A 12393-nucleotide genomic window follows, 5' to 3' on the forward strand; every position below is an offset into this window, starting at 1 on the left:
TGCTTTAAAATTGAAGTGTGGATTGAGGTGGCTGGGTGGGAGATAATAAGTAGGTGACACCAGGAGTTTGGGGGAAGGGCGGTAGTGTGATGGGAAGAGGTGGTATTAGATCATCAGAAGATCTGAGGAAGCCTGGGGAGATGATCAGGTTGATGTGATGCTGCCACGAAGAAAACTGGGAGGAAGTTCTGGAAGGAAGGCAATCAAATGGAGCTGAACAAAAGGTGGAGATGGTCGAGGAGATAATTATAGAGATGAACAATATCAGCCAAGATTGAATGTAGGTCAATAAATGACGTAAAAGATTAACAAAAAAAAACCTTTCAACAGAAAGGTGAATGTATAAAGCTCTCCAGCACCAGCCCAAGTAAGAATGAACTCTTTATCTCATTTCATATGTGCATTTGAACTTCTTTTCCTGAGCATTATTTGTGACAAAGATCAATAAGAGAGACTTCGTGATTCATGTTATGCTTCACTTTTTTTAATTACATTTAGTTTCAAAGGCTTTAAAGCTCTCTAGGTATTTACTGTTAAATTGCGGCTGCAGGAGCTCAGGGACGCAAGTTGAATATTTGTATTTCTCTTTAATTTTTCTTCCTCCCTCTGTGTCTTCAATGCAAATTGCAGCAATACCTGTGAAGGCAACAAAGAACATCTTCAAAGAGATAGAACAGAAAGGCAGGATGACTGAAACCTGCTGGTTGGTGTAAGGAAGATGCAAGACTCTGTCACTTCATATCAACTTCCAGTATTTCTGAAAAAAGCTGTGGGGTTTTACTTTTTCCATTTATGTTGAGCAAAGCTGGAATGTTTCAATGGCCAAATGGATATACTCTAATTCCTCATTATTGCAGCCCTTTTGGCTTATTTTGTTGTTATGTGCTCACTTCTTCACCGTGCAGATGGGGCTCCAAATAGCAACCCATGTGTTGCATCATGTCCATTCTTCTTCCAAAGCAATGTCCTATTTAGTGCAAATTGACAAGAGGGAGCTAATGAGCCAAGCTAGCTCGCCTATCAATCAATAGTGCCTCTCTGCCCTGCTTAGCTCAGGGCTTGGAACATCGCATATGCATCTAGGGCTTGTTTTAGATCCACTAACACTTATGCAACTTTTGAACCAATTTTACCCCAGAGAAAGCCTGCCTCCGTTTTGCACACTAAGGGACATTACCTCTAGTTGGGCCCGCAGTCTGCCTGAGGTCAGTTGCTAATGTAGCGACCTATGCTTGGAATATTACTTGACAGCATTTTTATCAGTGATTTGGATGGAAGTTTTAGGGGAACAGATCTTATGTTTGCTAAGAGCAAAGGCAAATAGACATCACAGTTGGCAAAAGTGAAGCTGGCCCAAAGGGCCTATTTCTTTGGATTATGATTCTGTGATTACAGAAACACAAGACACTGCAGATTCTGGAATCTGGAGCAAAACACAAACTGTTGGAGGCACTTTGGGTCAAGCAGCATCTGTGGAGGGAAATGGACAATCATTGTTTCAGGTTGAGGCCCTTCATTTGGACTAATGATAAAGAATCTATGATTTTCATGACTCAAGGGTGTGTAAGGGAGTTGAGTCTTTAGATTAAAGAGATTTAGGTTCTCCTTTCCCTCCTTGTAATATTTCCTTTGTCTCTCTTACCCTTCTTTCCATCGTCACTCCATAGTCTCCCATACCCTAAGATAATGGTGGAAGGAGAGAGAGCAGCGCACCGCGTGTGCGCAGCCCTCCGGTGAAAAATGATGTCGTATCTGTTAAATAGGGGCCGTGGACAATTCTGATTTGATGGAGAATGGACGTGAAAGCACAGAGGAACATCTGGAGAAATTTCTGAAACGCTCGTTTGCTGCTATCGTTACTGCGTGGTCAGGAATCATTCAGAGGGTAGGCCTCAAAATCCCCGGCTTTGCCTGCTGTTGGCGACCGAGATTGAGGTTGAATCATTCGGACAGAGATGGCGCTCAGTACTCGGTGTTGGAGAGCTGATCAGAGCTCGAAGTTTTCGGATGACTCAGAGTCGGATTGTGGTCGGCATGGCAGGGACAGTTTTTCTTCCTTCTCCCATCTGCGTGAGATGTGGGACATTTGAGAGACTTTGAACTTTTACTGTGCTCACGGACTTCATCAAGTTATGGTATTGTTGCACTGTTGTAACTATATGTTATAATTATGTGGTTTTGTCAGTTTTTTCAGTCTTGGTCGTTCCTGTGTTTTGTGATATCACATCGGAGGAAATATTGTATCATTTCTTAATGCATGCATTACTAAATGACAATAAAAGAGGACTGCGTGTCTTCATAATCTAAGCAGTGACCGTAAGCGACCACAAAACTAACCAAGAATTGTGGTGCACATTTGGCATAGTTTGCTGCTTCTCATAACCAAAGTGGCAGGAGCAGGGACAGGGGCTGTCATGGCATGGGAGGACCAAAGTGGAGCAGTTGCAAGAAGACCATTAACCTTAATGTTAGGATTCAGGCAGGCTCTGCCTCAGGCCATTTGTTAGATACCTGTTGACTGTACTTTTACTCCCAAGAGTGCTCCTGTGAAGTAATGGAATCTGCACTGGCATGGGTGCAATTGCAAGAGTCATATTCTGTTCATTCATTATATTAAATTGACAAATGAAGTGCATGGTGCATAAAATAGACTGGAGGAGGCTTTGAGTGAAATATAATAATTGGAAAGACCACAAGACATAGGAGCAGAATTAGGCTATTTGGCCCACCGAGTCTGTTCCGCCATTCAATCATGGCTGATCCTTTTTTCCCCTCCTCAGCCCCACTTCCTGGCCTTCTCCCTTTAACTTTTGATGCTGTGTCCAATCAGGAACCTATCAAGCTCTGCCTTAAATACACCCAATGACCTGGCCTCCACAATTTTCACAAATTCACCACCCTCTGGCTAAAGAAATTTCTCCACATCTCTGTTTTAAATGGATGCCCCTCTATCCTGAGGCTGTGCCCTTTTGTCCTGGACTCTCTCATCATAGGAAACATCCTTTCCACATCTACCCTGTCTAGGCCTTTCAACATTCAAAAGGTTTCAATGAGATCCCCCCTCCTCCTTGTGAATTCCAACGAGCACAGAGACAGAGCTATCAAACGTTCCTCGTATGATAACCCTTCCATTTCTGGAATCATTCTTGTTAATCTCCTCTGAACCCTCTCCAATGCCAGTACATCTTTTCTTAGACGAGGAGCCCAAAACTGTTCACAATACTGAAGGTGAGGCCTCACCAGTGCCTTATAAAGTCTCAGCATCACATCCCCGCTCCCGTATTCTAGAACTCTTGAAATGAATACTAACATGGCATTTGCCTTCCTCACCACTGACTCAACCTGCAAGCTAACTTTTTAGGGTGTTCTGTACAAGGACTCCCAAGTTCCTTTGCATCTCAAATTTTTTGATTTTATCCTCATTTAGAAAATAGTCTGCATATTTATTTCTACTACCAAAGTACATGACCGTGCATTTTCCAACATTGTATTTCATTTGCCACTCTCTTGCTCATTCTCCTAATCTATCTAAGTCCTTCTGCAGCCTACCTGTTCTCTCAACACTACCTGCTCCTCCACCAATCTTCGTATCATCTGAAAACTTGGCAACAAAGCCATCTATTCCATCATCTAAATTATTTAAATACAGAATTTAAAAAAAGCTCGCAACACTATCCCCTGCAGAACACCACTAGTCACTGGCAGCCAACCAGAAAAGGATCCTTTTATTCCCACTCACTGACTCCTACCAATCAGCCAATGCTCTAAACATGCCAGTAACTTTCCTGTAATATCATGAGCTCTTAACTTGGAAAGCAGCCTTGTGTATGGCACCTTGTCAAAGGCCTTCTGAAAGTCCAAATATACAACATCCACTGCATCCCCTTTAACTATACTACTTGTAATCTCCTCAAAGAATTAAGGAAACCATGCTGACTTTGTCCTTATCTTGTCCTGTGTCAGCAAGTACTCAATTACTTCGTCCTTAACAATCGGCTCCAACATCTTCCCAATCACTGAGGTCAGGCTAACTGGTCTATAATTTCCTTTCTGCTGCCTTCCTCCTTTCTTAAAGAGTGGAGTGATATTTGAAAGGCTGGAAGACTTGTAGAGCCTCGCCTGTATCAGACATAATTAGCCACCTATACAACACCTACACCAGGGGTTCCCAACCTGGGGTTCACAGACCCCTTGGTTAATGGTAGGGGTCCATGGCATAAAGAAGTTTGGGAACCCCTGATCTACATGCATGAATATCGTTAATGTCCTGTTACAGATATCCTTTAAGGCTCACGGTTCATATCATTTTACCACACATGGTGCTATTCTATTTAAATATCAGAATGATAAAAGGTGTACAGTGTACAACACTGATTTATCAGCTGTTTTCTTTTTACCTGCTATAATTCCACCTTCCTGTTCAATGAGTGTTATTGCAGCCTCCATCGTCCCTCCGGTCTCAACCCACTGGTCCACCAACAGGATTCGCAAACCTGAAATAATAAATTTCAGAAGTATTTTTCTAGAAAGGTCTCCCTTTCCTTGCCTATTTATAAGGTACTATTGAGATGAATAGCCATTCTGCAAAGAAACTGTGTTCAGTGATGAGTCAGGATAGTTTGGAAACAGGCCCATTGACCCACTATTAAGAATTGGGCACCACGGTAGCGTAGTGGTTAGCGCGACATTATTACAGCTTGGGATGTCAGACTTCGGAATTCAGTTCTGCAATATCTGTAAGGAGTTTGTACGTTCTCCTCATGACCTCGTGGGCTTCCTCCCGGTGCTCTGGTTTTCTCCCACAGTCCAAAGATGTATCGGTTAGTAGGTTAATTGGTCATTATAAATTGTCCTGTGATTAGGCTAGTGTTAAATAGGTGGCTTGCATGGCTTGTCGGGCCAAAGGGCTTGTTCCACGCTGTATCTCTAAATAAAATAAAATAAAAGTCCATTTGCACTAATCCTAATCCTACAGTAACCCCCATTTTATTTTCTCCACATTTCCATCAAAAACTCCCAGATTTCTACCACACGCCAGGCACAATTACTGAATTAATCCATCAAACCCCAAATCTTCGGAATGCCTGTGGAAAGTAGAATTCCCAGAGTTTTATCGTGCTCAGTAAGTTCCATGTTGAAGAGCAAACATTGAAACAATATTGACGCTCAGAGATCACTGTTATTAAAGCAGACAATTATAATAGCGGGCCATTCCTTTTAGGAGAACTTTTGGTCCCTTTTTTTCATATTATATAAGCCTTTGCCAGAACTATCACTTTACGCCTGCCACCATATAATTGCTTCATATGCCAACAGTACAGTTTGAAGGAGAGATGTAAGCTGTTGCTATTACACGTGGAATTGGTTTAATATTGTCCCATGTACCAAGATAGTGCTGGTGAAACACAGCGACAACTTGCAGGCAACAAACACAACCATTAATTACTTTATTATTTACACTTTTTCTTGAAAATGATCACTGCAATCAATAGCTTGTAACTTCCCCTATGGAGCTGAGCTTTTGAACTGTCTGTGCGACCTGGCACGTTTGCAGTGTGAACTCAAGTCTCAGAAGTGCAGGACGGTTGCGGCGTGGCATGAACGGGCCAAAGCAAGGAGGCACGGCCTGGGCCCAAAAGCGAGGAACGACCTGCTGTTTTCCCCACCTGTCTGAGAGTGAGGAATGACTGAGGTTCAATCGATTTAAGCAGTGGGCCAGATTGAAAAGGTCAGGGAATCGTGGCCGGGGACGAGGGATGAGCCAGTGTTCAACCCGCTGCTCAGTTTACTTGCCTCTGTGCTGAGGCTGTGGCCTGCGACTAACAGGCTCCTGGATCGGCTGTGACTGGCTATGTGGCTGTGGGATCACATTCAGCTGTGAATGTTATTTACTTACTTTTATTGTTTGCGTGATTTGTTTTTTCTCTGCACATTGGGTGTTTGATGGTCTTCCTTATTTTAATGGGTTCTATTGGGTTTCTTTGTTTTGTGACTGCCTGTAAGAAGACGAATCTCAAGGTTGTATATAAAGTACATAATTTGATAATAAATGTGCTTTGAACTTTGAAGTTGCAGTTAAACCGTTGTGTACGTGCGCCATCCATACAGATAGTGCATATGTAATGACGCCGAGGTGGTAAAAAGAATAAAACAGAATGCAGAATGGGGTGTTGAGTTACAGAAAAGGTGCAGTGCATGTAGACAAATAGTGCAAGAGCCACAACAAGGTAGATTGGGAGAACAAGAGTTCATCTTGCAGCATTTGAGACATCCATTCAAGAGTCTGATAACAGTGGGATAGAAGCTGTCCTTGAACCTGGTGTGATATTCTCTCAAGCTTCTGTATCTTTTCCTCCATTGGTGAGGAGGGGAAAGAAAATTACTGGGGCAGGTGGGGTCTTTGGTACATTGGCCGCTTTCCCAAGGCAGCAAGATGTGTAGACAGAGTCAATACTTGGTGGATGGCATTGACATGGGCCTGTTTCTCTGCAGAATGATTATTCAACAAGAGGTGTGGCTGTGAATCTGCGTTTTGTTCACAAAGAGGGAAATTGAAACAATGGAGAGTGAAGAGGTGAAGGGGACGGCAGAAATCTCTCATCGAGGAGCAGAGCTTAAAGTTGGAATTATGGAAGAAAAGTGGCATTGAAGTTACTGGTAATTGGCAAACAATAAAAATGCACAGGGTAGAAATCTGAAATAAAATAGCATTTTTTGGTTTTATTTAAGATATGTGGCATCTGCAGTTTGCAGAAATTACACTTGACTGTGCTCCATTTCTTCATTTTGGCTCCAATTAATCCAGAACATAAAAAAGAAAGGTTTAAGTTAGCAGCAAACTTCTCTGTTGTGTTTGTAACCAGACTGGACCGTAGTGCTATCTATAGCAGTGTAATAGTTATCCCAGGACCAATAACCATAGAACCATAGAACCATAGAAACTACAGCACAGAAACAGGCCCTTTGGCCCTTCTTGGCTGTGCCGAACCATTTTCTGCCTAGTCCCACTGACCTGCACACGGACCATATCCCTCCATACACCTCCCATCCATGTATCTGTCCAATTTATTCTTAAATGTTAAAAAAGAACCCGCATTTACCACCTCGTCTGGCAGCTCATTCCATACTCCCACCACTCTCTGTGTGAAGAAGCCCCCCCTAATGTTCCCTTTAAACTTTTCCCCCCTCACCTTTAACCCATGTCCTCTGGTTTTTTTCTCCCCTTGCCTCAGTGGAAAAAGCCTGCTTGCATTCACTCTATCTATACCCATCATAATTTTATATACCTCTATCAAATCTCCCCTCATTCTTCTACGCTCCAGGGAACAAAGTCCTAACCTATTCAACCTTTCTCTGTAACTGAGTTTCTCAAGTCCCGGCAACATCCTTGTAAACCTTCTCTGCACTCTTTCAACCTTATTTATATCCTTCCTGTAATTTGGTGACCAAAACTGAACACAATACTCCAGATTCAGCCTCACCAATGCCTTACACAACCTCATCATAACATTCCAGCTCTTATACTCAATACTTCGATTAATAAAGGCCAATGTACCAAAAGCTCTCTTTACGACCCTATCTACCTGTGACGACACTTTTAGGGAATTTTGTATCTGTATTCCCAGATCCCTCTGTTCCACTGCACTCCTCAGTGCCTTATCATTAACCTGTATGTTCTACGTTGGTTTGTCCTTCCAACGTGCAATACCTCACACTTGTCAGTATTAAACTCCATCTGCCATTTTTCAGCCCATTTTTCCAGCTGGTCCAAGGCCCTCTGCAGGCTCTGAAAACTTTCCTCACTGTCTACTACACCTCCAATCTTTGTATCATCAGCAAACTTGCAAACTCCAATAATCCAGAAGTTCATTCAAGGAAGAAAACCTGCTGTTGTGATCTCGCTCTGCATGCTTTACACTTATGACTGTGAGGCTAAGTACAGCTCTAATGCCTTATTTAAGTTAGCTGATGACACCACTGTTGTTTTGCCAGCTGGTGGCGTAGTGGCATCAGCGCTGGATTTTGGGGCGAGAGATCCTGAGTTCAAATTCGGCCGGCTCCCTTGCACGCTCTCCATCCGTGCCTGGGTTGAGTGTCGAGCTAGCAACTCAACCTGGTCAAAGAAAACCTGGAGAGGGATGGGCTCCGCCAGGTTTCAGATGCCCAAGACACAACGTACAATGAGCACACCAAAAAAAAGATTGGTGCGAAAAGCTTGTCATGACGGCGCCCCGACGACTCCACCAGGAGTTAAGGGGACACACACACCCACACACACTGTTGTTGGCTAAATCAAAGTTGGTGACAAATCAGCAGATAGGAAGGAGATTGAAAGTCCAGTTGAATGGTGCCCCAACAACAACCTCTCACTCAATGTCAGCAAAACCAAAGAATTGATTATTGACTACAGCAGGAAGAAACAGGAGGCCCATGAACCAGTTTTCATCAGGGAATCATAGGCAGAGAGGGTCAGCAACTTTAAATTCCTCAGTTTTATCACTTCAAAGGACCTGTCCTGGGTCCAGAACATAAGTACTAATTGCAAAGAAGGCACAGCAGTTCCTCTACTTTCTTAGAAGTTTGCGAAGATTCGGCATGTCATCAAAAACTTTAACAAACTTCTATAGAAGCGTGGTGGAGAGTACTGAGTGGTTGCATTACTGCTTGAAATGGAAACACCAATGCCCTTGAATGGACAAACCTCCTAAAAGTAGTGAATGCAGCCCAGTCCATCTCAGATAAAGCCCTCCCTACCATTGAGCACTCCTACAAGGGGCACTGTCACAGAAAAACAGCATCCATAAGGACCTCCACCATCCCGACACTGCTTTCTTTTCGCTGCTGCCATCATGAATGGGATCCCACACCACCAGGTTCAGGAAGTTATTACCCCGCAAATATCAAGCTCTTGAACCATAGGGGGTAACTTCACTCACCCCAACACTGAACTGATTCCACAACTTACGGACCTCACTTTCAAGGATTCTAGAACTCGTGTTCTCAATATTCATTCATTATTTATTATTATAATGATTTAATATTTTGTTTTATTTTCTTTTTTGTATTTGCACAGTTTGTTGTCTTTTGCACGTTGGTTGTTACTCAATTTTTGTTGTATGTGTTTTTTCATTGATTCTCTTGATTCACTGTGAGTGCCCGCAAGAAAATTAATCTCAGGGTAGTATAAGATCACATATATGTACTTTGATAATAAATTCACTTTGAACTTTGAATTTTGGCTCCCAATTCCATGCTAAAATGGTTGACTTATAAAGGAAAGACAGCTATTCAGTTAAGGAGGGAAGGGAGGGAAGGGAGGGAGGGAGGGAACGCCGACTCAGACCATGAGAGGCCTGCGTCAGGCATTTTCATGCCTTACAAGGTGCAGATTGGAAGTCTGTGTGGGGCACCACTCCTCGCACAGACTAGAGCAATGTGTGGTTAAGTGCCTTGCTCAAGAGCACAAACACGCTGCCACAGCTGAGGCTCGAACTAGCAACCTTGAGATAAGTAGACCAATGCCTTAACCACTTGGCCACGTGCCCAACACAAAGACACCCAAAACGGGTATGAATACTAATCAAGGACATTCACATCCCAAGAATCTTTTGAAATACACCTTTCCAAATGCCAACCTGCTCTTACAACATCACTGCGCATCTCCATCACTTTCTGTCGACCTGTATAGTCAGAGTAGGCCATTCTTTTAGTTTCCACACAGAGGTGACCTTCTTTCCGGACTGTTAAGAATCCTTTTCCAAGGCGGTTTGCTATGGCTGCTCCTGAAATGTACAATAGATTTGAGTCTTAGTGGTATTTGCTGAATTCACATCTTTAGTTTATACTTCGCCTCAGCTGAATGCTTGAAGCCCCCTGAAAATAGAACTCTGCTCTCAAACGCATCTCTCCCATTTCACACACAACACATCTGCTCTCACTCCATCCTCCTGCCACCCCACTAGGAATAGGGTTCCCCTGGTCCTCACCTACCACCCCACCAGCCTCCGGGTCCAACATATAATTCTCCGTAACTTCCGCCACCTCCAATGGGATCCCACCACTAAGCACATCCTTCTCTTCCCCCACCCCCCCCCGGCTTTCCGCAGGGATTGCTCCCTACGCGACTCCCTTGTCCATTCATTCCCCCCATCCCTTCCCATCGATCTCTCTCCCGGCACTTACCCTCGTAAGCGGAACAAGTGCTACACATGCCCTTACACTTCCTCCCTCACCACCATTCAGGGCCCCAGACAGTCCTTCCAGGTGAGGCGACACTTCACCTGTGAGTCGGCTGGGGTGATATACTGCGTCCAGTGCTCCCGATGTGGCCTTCTATATATTGGCGAGACCCGACACAGGCTGGGAGATCGTTTCACTGAACACCTACGCTCTGTACGCTAGAGAAAGCAGGACCTCCCAGTGGCCACACATTTTAATTCCACGTCCCATTCCCATTCTGATATGTCTATCCACGGCCTCCTCTACTGTCAAGATGAAGCCACACTCAGGTTGGAGGAACAACACCTTATATTCCGTCTGGGTAGCCTCCAACCTGATGGCATGAACATTGACTTCTCTAACTTCCGTTAAGGCCCCACCTTCCCTTCGTACTCCATCGGTTATTTATTTATTATTATTATATATTTTCTTTTCTCTCTCTCTTTTTCTCCCTCTGTCCCTCTCACTATACTCCTTGCCCATCCTCTGGGCTTCCCCCTCCCCCTTCTTTCTCCCCAGGCCTCCCGTCCCATGATCCTCTCATGTCCCTTTTGCCAATCGACTTTCCAGCTCTTGGTTCCATCCCTCCCCCTCCTGTCTTCTCCTATCATTTCGGATCTCCCCCTCCCCTCCCACTTTCAAATCTCTTACTAGCTCTTCTTTCAGTTAGCCCTGACGAAGGGTCTCGGCCCGAAACATCGACTGTACCTCTTCCTAGAGATGCTGCCTGGCCTGCTGCGTTCACCAGTAACTTTTATGTGTGTAGCTGGACCTTGTACCTATTCTCTAAATGTAAATTTAGAAATGTTACGCCTGACACCTCAGTTAGTGTCTCCCTTCTGCCAGTACCCTGGCATCAGCCCCATCTTTGCTTTCTCCACAAATGTTTGTATTCACAGCTCACCTTTGATATGGTGAGACATCCCAAGATTTTTCAGCAGAACAATATTTGGCATGACTTATTTTTAGGTATATTATGACAACTGGGCTTGAATAAAGAGTTTGTATTCTAGTCAAACTGCAATTTGTATTCAAGGTAGTTCCATAGTTTCCTCAACGAAAAATTGTATTTGCTTTGCATTGTTTCTGCAAATCTAGGTTATTTTCCAGATGACCAAGATTTATTGTTGAACATTCAAAAGGAGATTACCATTATCACACTCTGAAACAAACTGTTAGTTTTTTCCTACAAGGCACCTGAGGTGGGGTCAGGATGCTGCTGAAACACAATGACATGGAGTTTTCCCACTCTCCTCCTCAGGAATTCCCTCAGAATTGAGTATGATGTGCTTCCACTGAAGTTCTCTGGGGTTCTGGGATTGCCAGTGGAGCCACCACTGATCCTTCCAGTGGTGTCACTGGGCCAGTTGCTTCATCCTGAGCGGTTAGACTCACTAAACTCCCTTTCTCTCAGACATGGGCAGCTTATCGTCTCCTCTTCAGGGAAGAGGCTAGTGGTGACTAATGAAGCAAGAGGGTAGTCTATGTGATTGGACACCCCTTCCTTTACCTACAAAGGGCATCTGATTGCTCAAACTGCATTGCCATGAGATGCTTAACACCATCCCAATTACTTATTCTCTACTTTGAGCAGTCGTCAGCCAGAGACTCTACCAGGACTAGTAAGGATCTTGTACTTCTTCAAGGAGAGTTTGAACCCATCCTTGATTTTTTTCTCTCTCTAGCTCATGATCTCCTCCCACAAGAGAGCTAAGATGAGTGTATTTGTTTTGGGAGCCTGGTAGCCTGCCGAGTGTTGCTGGCTGAGAATAATTGGGCCTCGGCGGTGGGAATAAGGATAGCAAACAGTGATAATGAAGGCATCATTTTACACTATTCAACACCAGATTGAGCTATTGAATCACTGAATCAGCCCAATGGTTCTGAGCGTCTTGGATTCACATTTTCATGTCCAGAATTTTTCAGTGCCAGTGATGGAAACTGCTAAATACCTTCCTGCAGGTCAGAAAGAATTTCCTTTACAATGTGCTTCAGATCAAATTCCCTAAAGCACTCTAGAAACATGGTCTAAAATTGAATTGTCTTCTAGCTCATAAATGACTGAAGAGAATTTAGCGTAGTGGTTAGCTCTGCACTATTACAGCTCGGGGCATCGTAGCTCGGAGTTCAATCCTGGCATCCCCTGTAAGGAGTCTGTACATCCTCCGCGTGGAA

The 12393-nt window shown here is 43.9% G+C and overlaps 1 protein-coding gene across 2 annotated transcripts in view; it reads right to left on the reverse strand.

Annotated features, from left to right (window-relative positions):
* Window positions 1-462: 462 nt before the first annotated feature.
* The window catches only part of LOC140187619 (adenine phosphoribosyltransferase), a 32360-nt gene continuing 20429 nt past the window's right edge, over window positions 463-12393 (reverse strand). For both annotated transcript variants that reach the window (XM_072243132.1, XM_072243133.1), the window contains exons 4-6: window positions 9636-9782; window positions 4398-4493; window positions 463-636 (exon numbers count right to left, since the gene is read on the reverse strand). In XM_072243132.1, coding sequence (XP_072099233.1) covers window positions 485-636; window positions 4398-4493; window positions 9636-9782 — 395 coding nt within the window. In that variant the 3' untranslated portion in view covers window positions 463-484. The remainder of the gene's footprint in view (window positions 637-4397; window positions 4494-9635; window positions 9783-12393) is intronic.

The sequence above is a fragment of the Mobula birostris genome, chromosome 25 (assembly GCF_030028105.1).
Source record: "Mobula birostris isolate sMobBir1 chromosome 25, sMobBir1.hap1, whole genome shotgun sequence".
In the NCBI taxonomy this organism is placed as follows: Eukaryota; Metazoa; Chordata; class Chondrichthyes; order Myliobatiformes; family Myliobatidae; genus Mobula; species Mobula birostris.